Source organism: Ictidomys tridecemlineatus, chromosome 11 (assembly GCF_052094955.1).
Source record: "Ictidomys tridecemlineatus isolate mIctTri1 chromosome 11, mIctTri1.hap1, whole genome shotgun sequence".
NCBI classification, from domain to species: domain Eukaryota; kingdom Metazoa; phylum Chordata; class Mammalia; order Rodentia; family Sciuridae; genus Ictidomys; species Ictidomys tridecemlineatus.
Genome location: NC_135487.1, coordinates 126663614 through 126681728, shown reverse-complemented (window position 1 = coordinate 126681728; position 18115 = coordinate 126663614). Strand labels below are relative to the sequence as shown.

The following is an 18115-nucleotide window of genomic DNA, read 5'->3' as shown; positions in this document are numbered from 1 at the left end:
GTTCTTTTGACCTGTTTTTCATAATTGACTGCTTGGCTATATTGAATCTGCAATTAAATCCACCTGTTGAGGTCTTAATTTCACTTATTGTATTTTATTAGCTCAATTTTCTATTTGGGTTTTCTTTTCCCTGCAGTACTAGAGACAGAACCCAGGGGCATTCAAACACTTAGCTACACCCCAGGGCTTTTTAATTTTTGAGACAGGGTCTCACTAAGTAACCCAGGCCAACCTTGAACTTCATATCCTCCTGCTTCAGCCTCCTGAGTAGCTGGGATTGCAGGCATGTGCCATTGCACCCAGCTAGACCCCAACTTTTTAATTCTTTAGCTCCTGGTCCTTCAAAGGCCCTCAAATATACAGCTCAGCCTCTCAACAACCTTTTCCAATTAGTTAACTCGTCTAGGTCAAAGAGAGTCTGTAGGGCTTTCTTTACCCTCTGGGCTCCAAGCCAAGCTTATTAACCCCTTGGTTTTTCTTGTTTGACTCAGCTTTTTGGATTTCTGTTTAGAGTATCGGTCTGAAGCATCTGGTCTACCATTCTCAAAATTGGGACCTCCCATGCACAGTTCATTCCTTATCACAGAACTCTTTTTTGTGTGCAACTTCTCTACCAAAGATGAAACTTCTAGGTCTGAAGACTTCCTGGAATTGCATGAGTAGAGGTAGAACCAGGTTTAGTCTCAGAGCTCAAGATTCATAACTACTAAACTTCACTTGCATGAAGATCCAGATCCAGGGTTTGTTTCTCTTGCCTGAGCTAAGGGAGGACTGTCCTTTAAACAGATCAGGAGGATAGGGGAAGTAGCCCAGCCGTCTGCCCAATGCCTCAGTTTCCTCCCAGAAGGGGCAGATCTCAGATGTCATATGAGCTAGGGATGGGAATGGATGAATGCAACCTTCCTCATTCTTAAGCCTGGTTTTTGATACCTCCATGATCAGTTTAATTTTTTTTTTCTTTTTTGGTATCAGTGATTGAACCCAGGGGCACTCAATCGTCGAGCATATCCCAGCCTTTTTTTAATATTTTATTTAGAAACAGGGTCTTGCTGAGCTGCTTAGGGCCTTGCTAAGTTGCTGAGGCTGGCTTTGAACTTTTGTTCCTCCTGCCTCAGTCTCCTGAGCTGCTGGGATTACAGGCAAGTGCCACTGCACCCGGCTGATCAGTTATTTATTTATTTATTTTGGGGGTACCAAGAATTGAACTCAAGGGCACTCAACCACTAAGCCACATCCCTAGCCCAATTTTGTATTTTATTAGAGACAGGGTCTCACTGAGTTGCTTAATGCCTTGCCATTGCTGAGGCTGGCTTTGAACTGACAATCCTCCTGTCTCAGCCTCCAGAGCTGCTGGGATTACAGGTGTGCGCCACTGGGCCTGGCCAGTTCTCTCTTAACCGTCAATGCTCCTTAACAGCTGTGGTAACTGAACCCAACTTCAAACCCCTCTATAGTCCACCTTATTCTTGGTAGAGCCAGGATGTTGTCCAGCCAGCCTGCAGCAGAAAACACACCAACACACTTTCACAACAAACATCACACCATTTATTTACAAAGGCCAGTGTGGGAGTTGGGGGAGGTAGGGAGGAAAAGGGCAGACATCTTCTCTGGACTGTTTGGGACCCTTTCCCACTTGGAGCAAAATTCTGTTCCTCTTGCCTCCGTGTTCTCCAAGCAGCGGGGCCACACAGCTGAGGGAGGAGGTGGTAAGAGCCTCCTCCATGCTCCAGTACAGCAATGTCCAGTTCCAGATTAAAGGCATCATTGCCACCATCCCCTCTCCCTCCTCAAATAAACTTTCTGGCCTGGAGGGAAAACAGTAAAAAATGGAAAGACCAGGGGCTCTGGAGGGAGAAACCCCCTGTGCTAGTCTCCAAAACAGTGGTGGGTGGTAAGGGTACCAGTCACACCCAACAGCTTCACAAGGGTGCCCACACTGCCTTTCCGTGATCCAGCATCCAGAGGCCTAAGCCCTCCTGGGTGTCCCCATTCTGCTCTAGACCAGCCCTCTTACTTCCTTGTCCCTCTGAGAGGCAGCACTAAACTAGAAATCCACAAAGAACCCGACTGGCCCACCTCACATGTGGGCACACATGCACACACACTACCCCTGCTGAACAGACTCCGATCCCCTCCACACCCTTTGAGTGGAACTCACAATTACTGGGGACAGGAGAGACAGGGAGGTCTTGAGTTCGTGGGAACGTGTGTGTGACACTGCTCAGCATCGAGCCCTTCTTCAGTTCAAATCCCATTCGTCTACCTATTTCTCCTCAGTCGGACCTGCGCCTGGAGTCTCTTGCCTAAAGAGCTACTAGTACTCCCAGACCCAGCTGTAGTTCCAATCGCAAGCCTTTTGCTTAGGCTGCCTCCCTGTCCTCTTCCTCTAGGAAATCTCAATGGCTCCTCTGCCGTAACAGTCTTCATTGCTCTGGTCCAGGGCCTGTTAATTTCCATCCAGAGTGCTGTGCCTTGTGTTCCCCTTTGGATGAGAAGTCCCAACAGAGCCCAAGAAAAAGTCCTAGGTGAAGTGCCCAGAGTAGGGTTTGAGGAGAAAAATCACAGCCTGTTTCACCTGCCCCCACCTTCAGAGTGCGGTGCTAGCCCTGGAGGGCCCAGGGAGGGTGGGGAAGAGGACAGTTACCAAAGGTAAGTTAAGAGAAGCCAAAGCCTAGTGGTGTGGATGGAAGACTGTTCCAGTAAACCAGAGAGTTGGGTCCTCCTGCAACTTTGCAGTCCCCACTGAGAAGTCTGAAGATTGCAAAAGGTAGTGTGGGCAAGGAGGTGGGGTCGACCAACAGAACTGTGAAAACTGTTTAAACAGATCTGCTCAAGGAGGACCAGGAGAGAAGACTCTGTTACAGACAGCAGTGAGATCAAAATGCTCAGACAGAGCGGTGGCATTGGGCCCATGCCTCTAAGGTCACCCTACTGTTTGGAGAGTCAAAGAAGAAGACAGAGGGACAAGCTGCAGAGGTTAGGGGCTGACAGAGGAACCAAAGGTCAGTATTGGGTCAGGGGAGAGGCAGGAGGCATGGGCCGAAGGATTAGGAGAGCTGGGAGCCCAGGAGTCTCTCGATAGCTGCATTGATGTCCCCTCCGGTGGCAATCAGGGCCTGCAGATTGGCCTCACGATTGATGAAACCCATGGAGTTGAGCTGCTCCAGTTGTTGCTGAAATCTCACTTCTGGCGTCTGCACCTGGAGGGGACAGGCCTTATGAAGTGGGCACAGAACCCACCCCAGAGGAGTAGCTGAAGCTGAAGGGCTTACAACACCAACAGGTCCCTGACGTCCTCAGTCAGTGGGGTAGGGAGGAGGGGGCTGCACAGGAAGGCCACCAGGAAGAGCTCCCGAGTCACTGAAGAACTATGATAAAAAGGCAGGGATCTTACTTGAAATCTCAAAGTGCCTGATGGGCCTGGGTCACCTTATATTCCTATTTCCCATAAATACTCTGGTGCTCCAAAAGCCAAATGCTCTGCGGCCAAATAAAAGGCAGGCCAAACATGCTCCTTCCTGACGGTCATCACACACACAGCCACATTAAGAGGCCAGAGAAGGGTCCCAGGAAAAGACTGTATGTCTGTATGTATGAAGCTGTAGGAGGGACTGAACACGGGCACCACTGAGCTACATTCCCAGCCCTTTTTAATTTTAGACAGGGTCTTGCTGGGTTGCTGACGCTGGCCTTGAACTTGTTATACTCTGCCTCAGTCTCCTGAGGGGCTGAGTGGCTTCACACTTTTTTTTTTAGTGCCAGGGATTGAATCCAGGGGTGCTCAACCACTCACTGAGGCACATCTCCAGCCCTACCTGTCTGGGTCTCTTCTTATTGTAATACTAAGGATTGAACCCAGGGCCATGCACATGCTAGGCAAGTGCTTTACTATTGAGCTATACCCCCAGCCCTTATTTTTAAATTTTGAGACAGGGTCTTGCTAAGAATGCTAACAGCCCCACTAAGCTGCTGAGGCTAGCCTTGAACTTGCGATCCTTCTGCCTCAGCCTCTGAGGTTGCTGGGATTACACGTGTGCACGACCACCACTGGCTTCACACACATTTTTGTTGAGCAGCTTTTCCCTGTGGGTCACAGAGGTCGGAGACAATCCAGGGCATCTGTATCTCTTCCCCTACTCCAAGCCCTGGCCTTGACTTTGTGGCCCAGGACTCTGCAATCCTTCCAGATTCCTCCTTCCAAAGTCTCCGAGGTGGGGGCTGGAGTTGTGGCTCAGCGGTAGAACACTTGCCTCACATGTGCAAAACCCTGGGTTCGATCCTCAGCACCACATTAAAAAAAAAATAAACAAGTGAAATGGAGGTGTTGTGTCCAACTACAAATACAACTAAAAAATAAATAAAAATTTATTAAAAGAAAAACAAACAAAAACAAAGTCTCGGAGGTGGAAGGTGTTTTAATTACCAAACAAATACCCAAGGGGCTGGGAAGGTTGCTCAGTTGTCGAATGTGTGCTTAGGCTATGCAAGGCCAGGGTTCATTTCTAACCCTCCCCTCCCCCAAAGAGGATGAACAGGGGCTGGGGCTGGGGCTCAGTGGTGGAGCACTTGCCTAGCATGTATGAGGCACTGGGTTCTATCCTCAGCACCACACGTAAATAAATAAAGATCCATCAACAACTAATTAAAAAAAAAAAGAGGTAGAATGCTTGCCTCACATGCACAAAGCCCTGGGTTCAATCCCCAGCACCACAAAAAGTAAACAAATAAATAAAAGGTATAAGGGTAAACTTCTGGCTGGGCACAGCATGTGCCTGTAATCTCAGTAATTTGGAAGCTGAGGCAAGGGGATTGCAAGTTCAAGGCCAGCCTGGGAAACTTCCCAAGGCCCGGTTTCTTTTTTTCTTCTTATTTATTTATTTATTTTTGGTTGTCAATGGATCTTTATTTATTTACATGCAGTGCTGAGAATTGAACCCAGTGCTTCACACATGCTAGCCAAGCACTCTACCAGCTGAGCCACAGCCTCAGAACAGCAAGACCCTGTTTCAAAATTAAAAGTAAGGGCTGGGCTGTAGCTCAGTGGTAGAACACTTGCCTCTCACGGGTGAGGCACTGGCTTTGATCCTCAGCACCACATAAAAATAAATAAATAAAACAAAGGTATTAGAAATAAATAAATTAATTAAAGGGCTGGGGAAGTAGCTCAATGGTTGAGCACCCCTGGTTCAATTCCCAGTGGTGAGGGTGGAAAGCGTAAATTCTGGAACCAGAATGCCTGGGTTTGAATCATGGCTCCCTTACTTACTAGCTATGAAAATGAGGAATCCACTGAACCTCTCTGGGCCTCAGTTTCCCCATTTGTAATACAGAGATAGTACTAACAATAACTTTCTCCTAAGAATAAGGTAATGGGGCTGGGGCTAGGGCCTAGCATGTGTGAGGCACTGGGTTCAATCCTCTGCACCAAATATAGACAAATGAATAAAATAAAGGTCCCTCAATATCTAAAAAAAAAAAGAATGAGGTAATGAACTCTTATACAGAGCATCTGGAGCAGTACCGAGCACACCAGGGGACTATCACTATTCAACTCCACCTTACAGCTGTAGGCACTGAACTGAGGGGTGGCTGGTAGCCTGCCCGCGCCTGGTGAATGGTAGGCCAGCCAGCTCTGGCCGACTGCAAAGCCGGCCCTGCTGCCTCTGGTCTTCTGCTACCCTTGACGCTGCCCAGGGGGAAGTGGTGAGCCCGATACCAGCCCTGCTGCCCCTGGTACCTGTGAGTTTCCACTCCCAGCCAAAAGCTGGATCATCTGCTGCATGAGCTGCTGCTGGGCACTGGAAGCCCCGGTGGGAGGAGTCGTGGCGGGCGTGGCTGGCGAAGACGTGGGGCCGTCGGCCGTAGACCCAGAGCTGCTGCCCGTTGAGGGCGCTGTGGTCCGGGACATCCCAAAAGAGCCAAGGCTGCAGGCAGGAAAGGCCAAGGGTAGGAGCCGGCATTCAAGAGAGGTGGGGATATGAGATCCAGAAGGAAAAACAGCGAGGGGGGGGGGGCGATGGGACAGCAGATCCTCGGGGACACAAAGGCTGCCAGAGAGGGCAGAGAGGGGAGGAAGGGGGCACTGGCCCTCACCTGGGTACCAGCCCGGGGGCCTCAGTCTGTAAGGTTTGCAGTCCCTGCTGGATCTGCAGCAAGGCCTGCATGGCCCGGGGATTGGTGAGGATAGACAGGGACTCCGGATTCTGCATCTGGGAAAGAGACAGGCAGCAGGAGTGGTGGGAAGAGCAGGCAGCCTAAGTCCAGAGCCCAGTTCTGCCCCTCTAGGCCCCGTACTCACCTGCTGCAGGAAGACCGGGAGCTGCAGCCGGAGCTGCTCCTGCAGTTGGGGGTTCCCGGCAAAGAGGGGCACATTCACCATCATCTGCCAGGGTGAAGGTAGAAGAGAGGCCTGGAACTTCCCACCCGGAGAACTGCCCACAGCCTCAGCCACCCCCACAACCCCCACCACTATGGCTCCCAAGGACCTCAGATATCCTAAAGGCCCACGTGGGACAGCAAGGAGATGGAACCGTGCTCTGAGAAATGAAGAGTCAGATATCAGGCTGCTCCGTCTGGTCAGATGGTGGTGACACCAGCTAACACTTCCAAGTACACAGGGCTTACTTTGTGGCACACTATGTTCTAAGCACTTGACATGTGTTAACTTTTCTAATCCTTTAACCTAGTGAGGCAGGAAGTAGTCTAATATCATTTTGCAGATGAGGAAACTGGGAGGTTAAATAACTGTTAGCTCACGAAGCTGAGATGTGGCAGAACCCAAGCAGTCTGGCAGTCCCAGTGTTTTGTTTGATTGTGCAGGGGTTAAACCCAGGGCCTCAACTTCCCAACACGCGCTCTACCACTGAGCCACATCCCCAGCCTCTTATTTTTCATTTTGAGAAAAGGTTTCGCCAAGTTGCTGAGGCTACTCTTGAACTTGCTATCCTCCTACCTCAGCCTCCTGAGTCCCTAGAACAGCAGGTTTTTGCCACTGTGCCCAGAACAACAGTGTTTTTTTTTTGGGGGGGGGGTATTTTTACTTGTAGATGGACACAATACCTTTATTTTGTTTATTTATTTATTTTATGTGGTGCTGGGGATCAAACCCAGTGCCTCATGGGTGTGAGGTAAGCGCTCTACCACTGAGCCCCAGTGCTTTTTGTTAAGAGTTTGCTTTTGATTTTTTTTGTACCGTGGATTGAACCCAGGAGCACTTAACCACTGAGCCATATCCTCAGCCCTTTTTATATTTTATTCAGAGACAGGGTCTTGCTGAGTTGCTTAGCGTCTTACTGAATTGCTTAAGAGTCTCACTAAGTTGCTGAGGCTGGCTTTGACCTTCAGATCCTCCTGTCTCAGCCTCCTGAGCTGCTGGGATAGCAAGTGTGCGCCACCACGCCCGGCGACCCAGAGTGTTTAGACCAAAAGAAACTGCTCTCACTCAAGGAGCCCTCCCCAGCAACACTCCCCTGAGCCAGTTTGATACCTGAGCAGCAAAGTCAGGGTTCTGGGCAAGTGTCTGCATCATGCTGCGCATGTAGGGGGCTGAAATCACATTCTGCATCAGCTGGGGGTTCTCAGAGATCTGCTGGAGGAGCGCCTGCATTTCTGGGCTGTTGAACATCCCTAGGACGAGGAAGGTGAAATAAAACAGGAGAGAAGGGGTCCAGATGGGAGCCTCATGCTTCACTTCAGTCTACCTTACTTTGGACACTGAATGGTCCTGAAACTCAGAAAGGCAATGCTCAAGGGCACCCAAGTACTGTGGCAAGGCTCCAGGCCTCCGAGCCTGAGGAAAGTCTGTCCTTCTCTGGCCTGGACTTCTCCATCCACTTTTCTAAGAACAAGCCAGCTAGAAACTGGGTCTAATTCATGCCCTTTCTGGACTGTTCCTGCCACAAGCTCAGATAATGTCTGAGTTGGAAAGGATTAAATGTCACCTAGACCAGTGTTTTTCAAACTTGTCTTAGTAGCAAAGACCCTTTCCTCAAGCCAAATCTCACTCAGAAACCATGTATGTCAGTGGTCTGGTTGGAGCTGGGACAGGAGGCCGAGAGCCTCTCCTATTTGGTTCTTCCTCCTCCTGGAGATGGTCCCGACTCCCCAGAACTCAGGAACACAATTTGAAAACCATGGACCAAATTCCAGTCCTTATTTTATAGATAAGGTCACTGAAGCACATGGAGGGGAAAGGACTTTCCCATTCTAGATATCCCCCAGTGAACAGAGAAATCAGGGCATCCACCAAAGACATCCCCAGGGCCATGTGTACAGTCAGAGTCCAGATAAATGGGGCATTCTGTAGGGTTGCACAGTGCATCACTTGTCCGTCAGTGTAGGGCAGCCCTGCACATCTACCTCCGTCAGTTTCACATCTGCCTGTCCCCAGGTCTGCCCTGATTCTCCTCCACCCCTGCCTACCCCACCCACTCTCGCCTCCCACTCTGGCCCATTTACACTGGATGGAACCAAAGGTGCTCATGGAGCCTGGGAACGGGACCTGGTTTATTCACGAGCCATTGTTCAGGCCAGAATCAAACTCTCACCCTCAGAACAGTGGGGCACTACTCTAGGCTGCTAAGCCCCCTCAGTAGCCTTAATACAATCCCACCTATTTTCAATATCCTGGAACAGAGTGAATCCCACTTAGTCCTGGGGGCAGGGGACTGCCCTGGTGACCCCACTAAACTTCCACCCTAGGACATACCTGACCCCAGGCTAGCCGCATTGATCCCAAAAGGGTTCGAGACTGTCGGGTGCACCTGGCTGGTCCCCGATCCTCCGGTGCCCTCCCCACCGGACCCGGGGGCCTGGGAGGCGGGGGGCGAGGGGCTCCAGGGGTTAGGGAGGGGCTCTCGATTCTCAGTCCGTAGAGGTTGGGAGGATGAGCTGTCGGAGTTCCCGGCCAGGGAAGAGAAGGGATTGTTGCCAAACTGGGAGGAGGGAAAGGTTTTGGGTTAAGGACTGAAACAAGTTAGGGACAAGGGCTATGCCCTTTCTCTTCTTTCTCCTAATAGACTCCCCTCCCCCAGAAAAGGGAGGGAGATCAAGAACTTGGACTCCAGGTCGCAACTGTTCGCCCAATGACGGACAGCTCCACCCTTGCCCTGGGAGTGGGAGCTGGCTGATGCTAATGACTACAGAACTGATCCCTTAGATAACTGGAAACTTCCCTCCTCTCCTGGTGGCTCTAAGTTGGTCTCTCTCTGTGACCTGAAGCACTTTACACACACCTTTCCCACTGTGTAATAAGATATTTGTTTTCCTGTAGCTTTCAAGGGGCAAAGATTTACCTTTGTAGCTTCAACTCCATATTAGTAGGTGCTCAATAAAACTGCTGACTTGATGGGAGTGGCTCTTAGACCTGGCCCTCTCATTCAACCTTGACCTACCCGCAGCTCCCCTTCTCCCAGCCCTCTTAGTCTGATGCTAAATCCCAGAACCTTCTCCCCGACTCTCCAGGTCCTTAAGAGGCATTCTCTGTCCACTCAGGCCCACCACGGTGGCGCCCTCTAGTGGAGTACACCTCTAGCTGCGCATGCTCTCTTCTAGGTTTTCTCCTTCCCCTCTTTTGTGGAGCCCCAAAAGGAACCTCCTACTCTGGGTCTTCAGCCCAGCAGGTCTTGATCCCTCTCATGCCTCAGTACCAGGGCCCCCACTGTGTTCCCGAGGGTGGCCCAGGTCTGCTCCTCAGGGAACGAGGAGTGCCCTCTCAGCACTCCGGGCAGAGGGACAGAGCTCGGGAGTCCAGGGCTGTACTTGCTGCGGGTGTTCCACACCCTTCTGCACTGCTTAGCCTTCCTCAGGGTCGCAGAGCTCAGCAGTCCCTCTCTGAGCTCCGGGTGGTCCTGAAGCAAGGAAGCAGGAGTATTCTGAGCAGCCCAGGCCCTCTCCACCGAGGGGTTTCCTACAGTCACTTTTCCTGTTATTCTAAGTGGCCATGGGAACACAGATGATCAAGGGCTCCTCTCTGAGCAGTGGTTCCTTCGCCTTACCAGATGCCTGTTCAGATAACAGGGCTTGCAGGCCAGGGTTCACATACCATAATTTCAATCTTTGTCCCTGCTTCAGATTTCCTGTTCTGGTAATCCGCCTAGCACCTTACTCTACCTAGTTCTCAGCTCTGCTTTGTTCTTCCTGGTACACCTGACAGACTCTCTTCCTAACAACCCACAGTGATAGCAGCTGCTATTTATTGAACACCTACTATTTATTCTAATGTTCAAAAGATCCCTCGAATACCCTAGTTCTCAAAGTGTGGTCCCAGAATCCTGCAAGGTTTAAAATGATTTTTATGATTCTAAGATATTAATTTGCCTTTTTCACTCTTATTGTCTCATGAGGATATAGTGTAGTTTTCCAGAGGCTTCATAAGGTGACATTCAGTGGAACAAGTAAGATCTGAGAAGCCAACTGTTTTGTATAGAAAGCCAGGCATTAAAGAGATCTGCAAAAATGTGAAACAAGGCCAACTTTCCTGTAAAGTTTTATTTGCCTTGGAAAACACTTATTTTTCAAAAGAATGTTATTTATTTTAGCCAGACATGGTAGTGCACACTGAGGCAGAAGGATCACAAGTTGGAGGCCAGCCTCACAATTTAGTGAGGCCCTAAGCAACTTAGTGAGATCCTGTCTCAAAATAAAAAATAAAAAAAGGCTGGAGATGTGGCTCAGTGGTTAAGTACCCCAGGGTTCAATCACCAGTACCTAAATAAATAAAATAAAAATACATTCACAGTTGATCCCTCAAGCAATTTTAAAAATCTGAAAGAGCGATGCCAAGAATAACCAAGATGGTCCTAAAGAATATGGTGGGGATTTCACTCTACCAGATACCAAGGCTGATTAAGACAATTAGGGATGGTTGTAGGGAGAGAGGGACAGGATAGGGGAACAGAAGAGCCAGCAAAAGAAAACTCAGCTTAGAGACTTGGTGGAGGGAAGAAACTTCAAGAAGGGCTCATCTGTTGGGAAAGCAGGGCCGCCCAGGACATGGACTCTTTCCTTTCCACAGGAACAAATCAGGTGGGTTCCCGCCCTCACACCAGGGTGTTAGTTAACTGTGAAATTCATCAAGCTGTACACTTGAGGGTATGTCACTCTTCTGTAGTTCTCTTAATCTTCAATAAAACGTTTCAAAAGGAGCAAGTTAGAGTGTCAGGAACAGCTGATACCACTTCCACAAGGTTTAGTATGGGAAAGGATACCAGAGATGTTCATGGATATATGCAAAAGTAATAAAGGAATACAATGGTAAACCCTGCCCTCGGGAGAGCAGTTCCTTCTGCTGAGGAGACAGAGGATCCCAGTGAAGTCTACAACTCGACCTAGAACGACTTATTTGACTGAGCCCCAACCCCAGCCCAAGAGGATCCCTTTTGTATACCTTTTTTGGCTTGCATGACTTTCCATACTTTTTGAATACTTTTATCTTGTGTAACTTCTGAATTTTGAAACATACAGATATATAATATGTTTGACATAAAATTAAGTTTCAAGGCTGAGACAGGAGGATGGCAAGTTTGAGGCCAGCCTCAGCAACTTAGCAAGACCTTAAGCAATGTAGTGAGAACCTGTCTCAAAAGAAAAAGGGGGAGGGGGCCCTGGGACTGCAACTCAGTGGTAAAGTGCCCCTGTGTTCAATACCAGAAAAAAAAAAAAAAGAACCAAGAAAGGAATTAAAATTAAGGCTGGGGATGTGGCTCAAGCGGTAGCGCGCTCGCCTGGCATGCGTGCGGCCCAGGTTCGATCCCCAGCACCACATACCAACAAAGATGTTGTGTCCGCCGAGAACTAAAAAATAAAAAAAAAAAAATGTTGGAAATTCTCTCTCTCTCTCCTCTCCTCTCACTCTCTCTTAAAAAAAAAAATAAATAAATAAAAAGAAAGGAATTAAAATTATATGTGGCAGGATGGCATTGTGGCTCAGTGGTAAAGTGCTTGTCTCGCATGCATGAGGCATTGGGTTTGATCCTCAGCACCACATAAACAAATAAAGGTATTATACCCATTTACAACTAAAAAAAAAAAAAATATATATATATATATATGTATATATATGGCAACCTGGGTACAAGAGAATGCTAAATTTTTATCTATACTTTTTGTATATTTGGAATAAATTCATAAAGCATTTTTAAAAATGCATAATCCCAGGCCATGATGTAGGAGGTTGATTAATTGCAAATGTTGCTCAGAGCTGGGGAGCAGGAATCTCATTATTAACAAGCTCCCCAGGTGAGGCTGATGCAGGTAAACCACGGACCACACTTGAGACACACTGTACTAGGGCTGACGTGACCGCACCCAGGTCTGCCCCACAATTCTGAAACCCTGATACAAGAAGTTTCTCAAAACAATGTCAAGTCCCTCAAACACACCACCTCACCGAGTTCTCTATGGATGTCTGCTGTGTGCTACCCTCAGCCCATGACAAGCTGGACTCCTCTGGTTTGCACTGCTGCAGAATGCCTCCTAGCCAAGGCCCACCCCTCAGGGAACTGCAGAAGGATGGAGGGGCAGGCAACAGTCCAGGCTGGCCTCAGCAGGGGGCAGAGAATCCTAAGCCAGACAGACCCTCCCCTAGCCCGGCCCCTGGCCCCACCTGTTCCCGGGCAGCACTGAACATGGGCTCCTGGATGTCGGTGTACATGCGGCGCAGGGCATTGTAACCCCCAGGGATGCTCTCGAGGTTACTCAGGGCCCGGTCCTGGTTCCGCATCATCTCTTGCATCATTGCAGGATTCCGAGCAAGCTCCATTGTCTGGTGAAGGGAGAGAGACGCCATGGGCCCTGGAACCAGGGGAGCACCAAGCTGGGTGCGGTGGCACACACCTGTAACCCCAGCTACTTCATCGCAACTTTGAGGCCAGATTGGGCAACTTAGTGAGACCATGTCTCAAAATTAAAAACCTGGGCACGGAGCTTGATAGAGCACTCCTGGGTTCAATCCTCACTCACACACACACCCTGAGGAGGGGCTCTGCTTGAGGAATGCATAAGTGCACAGCCCAAAGCTGCAGGAGCAGACCACCTACCTCTATTGTCATCTGGCCCCCCACCTAGCACCCTGTGGCTTCTTCTAATGGAGGACAAGGCTCTCAGGTGGGGTGAGATAGCAGTTTCCCTCTCTCAGGTTCAGGGGCGCAAAGAAGGGTATCAGGAAGCAGGAGGAAAGTGAGTAAGAAGGGATATGAGAAAGGAGAGGAGGCAGAGAGAACAGGAACCTCTGCTCTACACCTACTGCACACAGGCGCTGGGCTAAGCGGCCCACAATAACCCTGCAGGCTGGGTGTGCCTGCCCCTCACTGGCAGGTGAGGAAACAGGCTCAGAGACGTCATGGTCTCCAGCACCAGGACTCACAACCAGTTAGCGGGGGAGACAGCTGGGGCCAGGTTGGTGTAAATCTGGTCAGGATCACACTGTGGTTCCTAGTAAACAACTACAAGTTGGACAGGGAAGGACTCCGCTGGGACAGTGTTCCACACACCCCCTGACCACCACCTGAGTCTTCGGCCTGACTGAGCCTTAAGCCACACTGAAGATGGGGGCTTTCTGTTCTGGTGCCCATGGCCTGAATCCACACCAGGGGATTTATGACAAGAGCAAGCTACTTCTTATTCCCATGCAACTTGGAACACCTTCCCTCTCGTTGTTCCAACATCTGTTCCACACCTGCCTCTTCTAAGTCTGCTTTCCAGACTACACCTGCCTTCACAGAACTCCCACTTGTCCCATAGTCCAGACACCCAATCAGTACTTACTGAGTGACCTCTACATAGAGGCACAGTTTTAGACAAGGAACAACTCTCCTAGCAGAAGCTGTCTTTTGGTGAGTCCTGCACTGGTGTCCACAACTCCGTTGGGAGGATCATCTGCTCTCGTCCCCTGGTGGACTGGACCATGAGATGAAGTCCCCAAACACCAACACTCAAACAGTCTCTGCTGGGCCTCTTCCCCAGGCCTACCCAGCCATAATAATGCTCTCCAACTTCCTACTGTCTCTTATTTCCAGGGCTTTGCTTTATTGTCCCTTGACCTTGAGTTTTTTTTTCTTTCTTCCCCTGGTTTACCCACCTTCTTCCTTTGAGTTTCAGCTAGGTGACACCTCCTCCAAGCCCCAGGATAGGGTTAGAAGCCCTTTCTTATGCTGTGATTATCCTTAGGACACTGGTGACTGTGCTTAGGACAGCAATGACCACACTGTTCTATAATTGCCCATTCACTTGTCTCCTTCCCTTGGACACCAGGAGTTCCTAGAAAGCTAGGCATGAATCTTTTTATCCCTGTACCTCAAACGTCCAAAACGTGGCTGCTAGGTGAGTGAATGAACAAATGGATGTCGGAGAGGCTGGTACCAGGTGCCTCTCCACCCTCCAGCCTTCTGCCCTACCCACCTGCCGCATGAGCTCGGGGTTGTTGAGCATGTGGCTGATCTCGGGGTTCCGCTCCATCAACTGCTGCATCTGGGGGTTGGCCATGATCATGTGGCGCATCAGGTCAGGGTTAGACATCATGTCCTGGACCAGGGGGTTCTCCATGATCTGCGACAGCATCTCAGGGTTGGACATCAGCTGCCTCTGCATCTGCTGCTGCAGCTCCATGAAGTTGGCAGAGCCTAGGCCCAGGCTGCCCAGGCCCAGGATGCCCCCAAAGCCAGCTGTGAGGAGGGGGTAGGGTCACAGTTTACCCCAGGAGCCCTTCCCCCTCCTAGCACAGCCACGGAATTGGGTCTCCGGGATGGGTGGGCCCGGGGGCTGCTCACATCTCCCTCTTCCAGTGACTTCCACAGTCCCCACCCTGGTCTGCTTTGGGCGGAGAGATGTCAGCCGAGGGAGGGCTGAGAGCACTTCCGTCCACCAGCAGGGCACCGCTCAATGAGTAAATCGAGTCCTCCCATCAGCCTACTGTTGGAGCCATCTTTTCCAATCTCCTCACTCAGGGCCCCCACGGCCCCATCTCCATCTCTCCTTCCCTCCTAGCACTTGAGCTGTGTTCCCCTCCTCCAGGAAGCCCTCAGACTGGCTTCCTCCTCAGCTTGGCTCAAGCACCAGGGTCTGGAACGCTGTGTCCAGGGCAGCCTCCCCATCCCACTAAGAGCAAGGCTGTCTCGCCCTCCTTGGCTCCCCACACTCCAGCACAACCCAGGACCCTGTTCTCCTCCCGAGGGCTTACAGAGAATAGATGCAGTAGCACTGGGGGGTCCCTCCCCTGCCCCTGGTGAGGGGCCCCCACCACTGCTCCTCCGGCTTCCACTGCCAGCATCCGAAGTGGCACTGCCAGAGGTAGAGGGATGGGCAGGGGTGGCAGGTGAAGCGGGCGTGGTGGAGGGCGCTGAGGCAGGGTCTGGAGTGGAGGGGGACGAAGCAGTGACAGCAGCTGGATCTTGGGCCCTGAGGACAGAGAAAGGAGACTCCCCGTTGGAGTGGGCACAGAAGAGGGAAGGCAGCACAGTGACATCGGGATTTCCGAGTGCCGCACAGCCACTGCAAGCCGAGGCCGCCTCTAAACACCATCACCCCCACCTCAGACTGGGAGGGGCGCTGGGCGTCAGTAAGCCAGGGAGAGGGAGGAGGTCACTAGCATCATGATTTCAGGGCGTTCTAGGTGCCCAGACCCCTGCCTGGCCTGGGTCCTCCAGGTACAGTGGAGGAAACGATAGGGAAATAGGGATGGGAGTCCCAGTCCACAGCGAGGTCTGCTCTTCTCCTCAACTTACTTCTGAGGGGTCTTGATCACCAAATGGACAGTGAGCCCATCCTTGATCCCATGCTGGTTCAGGGTGTCCCCATCCTTGAGGATCTTGCCTGCGAAGATCAGGACCAGCTGATCCTGCTGAGCCTTAAACCTCCGGGAGATTTCCTCTTTGAACTGTTATCAAGAGGCAAATATCATTATGGAGGCTGCATGGGCTTCGCCCACCAGAGACTCTGCTTCTACTCTGACTGCTACTCAAGGGAAGTTCTTTCTACAGTCTCAACCCCATCCCTCCAGCTGCAGCTCCTTGAATCAAGGAGACGGATAAGCAAGAGGCACTTTTCTCAACTCCATGCCAGAGTCTCCTACCCTAGAAAGCCCTTGCTGATATCTAAGAACGGAGCTTCAGCCCCTCCATCCGGTTCTCAGTGAGGGTGCTGCATGGGCACTCTCCCCATGCCAACTCCTTCCCCAACCTTGGATCTGTCTTGCTTCATCCTTCTCTCCTAATTCCCAGCTTTCTCATAACAACTACAACCAAGGGATCCCAGTCATTGGGCACTAACCCTTCACTGGTTAGCCGTCTAATGTATTAGTTATTATCTCCTTTTTTAAAATAGAAAAAACTGAGGATCTGAGAGGTTAGGTCAACTTGTCATGGGGAGATGGGAACTCAGATCTGGACATCAAAGTCCCGGCTTTTGACCAGAAACACTCCCCTCTCAGGGCTGTTTTCAAATTCAGTCTTACAGAGAATACTATTTAAATTTTAGTATTTAGCAATTTTATATAGGGGGTAGCAGTATGAGTTGACTCTCCAAATTCTATCAGCTCCTCCAAAACAAAACAAAACACACATTCTAAGTAAAAACAGTGCACTTGCTGAGCAAAAGCAGCTTCCAGATCCCTCTCTTCCAACCAGATGGCCTATCTTAAGCCCCGCCTAGGTGAAATTCTGGGGCTGCCACAAGCCGGGGAGAATACGGTAACAGTCCCTCCTCACTCATTCAACAAGATTTTATTGAGCACCTACTGCACTCCGAGCATCCCAGAAGGGCCAAGAACCAGTAACTGCTTCGACTCGAGAGAGTGCGAAGGCTTGGGGCCGCGGGAAAGACCCCCTGCCCTGGCGCTCAGTGGACACTGGGCGCTCCCCGAGGCGCACGGCAGGCGCCCGGCGCTCCGCCGGCCTCCCGCGGGTTTCCTTTGGCTCAGCCCCCGGCCGGGGCCCCACTCTGCCTCGGCGACTCGAACCCCGACCAGAAACGCGGGCGTGCACCCCGCCAGAGCCCAGGCTCTCCGGCCCGGTGCGGGTGACGGTGTCCCCTCCCCGCTCTCCACCACGCCCCCAGCCCTGGCCACCACAAGCCAAACCCGTCCCCCAACACGCGCCACGCTCCCGCGACCTGCCCTCGGAGGGCGCCCCCTACCCGCCCCTCGGTCCCGCCGCCCGAGTCCCCGCTGGCCCCGGCCCTGCTGTCGGGGGCAGTCCCGGACGCCAGGCCGTCACTCGGGCCCCCCACCCCTGTGGACCCCTCCTCCGGGCGCCCACCCCACTCGGCCGCACTACCTCCTTGACCGAGGCTCGGTCGCAGATCACAATTTCCTCCTTGTCCTTGGGGGTCTTGACGGTGACCCGAATCGGGGGCCTCGTCTCGGCCCCGCTCGGCTCCGCCATGCCGCCGCCGCCGCCACCCGGCCGCCCGCCAGCCCGTCCGGCTCCTCCTCCTCCCCGCCCGCCCCGCCGGCCCGGCTCGGCTCCGGCGCCTCCGACACCCCCTCCTCTCCTCCCCTCCCCTCCCCGAGGCTCCGCCGCCCCCTCCGGACCAGCCGCCGCCACAGCGCCCCGGGCGGACTGGGGGGGCCACTGCAGCGGGTCCGCCCAGGGCCGAGCCCCGGGTCGCGCCGCTGGACCGGGCCGCGCCGCGCTGTAGCCCCAGCGGCGCTCGGGTTGGCGCGCGGCGGGCCCTCAGCGGCCGAGGGCCGGGGGCGAGCTCCCGCCCGGAGACCCGGTCGGCCTAGCCCTCCGGAAGAGCGCCGCGGCCCCGGCCGAGGCCGCCCCCGCCTCGGCGGGTAACTCCCGCTCCGGGACAAAGGACTTTCTGTGTCGCCGCCGTATCTCCGTCCCCAGAGATAACTTGGTCTTTCTCGGGAAGCTCGAGGCTCTCCCAGGCCTGGGGCCTCTCCCGACCCGGAGGTTAACTTCCCCCACCGCTGGACGTCCACTTAAGACCTCCCTGGGACGGACACTGCTCCCCGGGGCCTCAGCGGTCTACTGAGTGCGCTTTCGGAGACGGGATTTTGCCTACGTGGCCTTCCCAAGCCTCCGCGGCCCCGAGATTATTGCGCCGCTCGCCCCTTCTCCCAGAATCGTACACAACGCCACGCTTTGAAAAGTGACCACCGGTGTGCCTAACG

At 52.2% G+C, this 18115-nt stretch overlaps 1 protein-coding gene across 3 annotated transcripts; it reads right to left on the bottom strand.

Annotated features, from left to right (window-relative positions):
- Nucleotides 1-1522: 1522 nt before the first annotated feature.
- Nucleotides 1523-17439, bottom strand: Ubqln4 (ubiquilin 4). 3 transcript variants are annotated; one of them, XM_078027392.1, is made up of 12 exons: nt 17268-17439; nt 15720-15871; nt 15176-15393; nt 14398-14660; nt 12605-12763; nt 8708-8933; nt 7487-7626; nt 6299-6382; nt 6094-6209; nt 5738-5924; nt 3273-3368; nt 3010-3200 (listed from the first exon to the last, which is right to left on the bottom strand). In XM_078027392.1, exons 1-11 carry the CDS (start codon nt 17373-17375, stop codon nt 3297-3299), a joined length of 1725 nt encoding a protein of 574 aa, XP_077883518.1. In that variant the 5' UTR covers nt 17376-17439; the 3' UTR covers nt 3010-3200; nt 3273-3296. The 3 variants fall into 3 exon arrangements, with proteins under 3 accessions (XP_005331511.3, XP_077883517.1, XP_077883518.1); XM_005331454.5 differs by lacking the exon at nt 3273-3368 and having other exon boundaries at nt 1523-3200; nt 17268-17438; XM_078027391.1 differs by lacking the exon at nt 3273-3368 and having other exon boundaries at nt 1523-3200; nt 15236-15393; nt 17268-17438.
- Between the last annotated feature and the right edge of the window lie 676 nt (nt 17440-18115).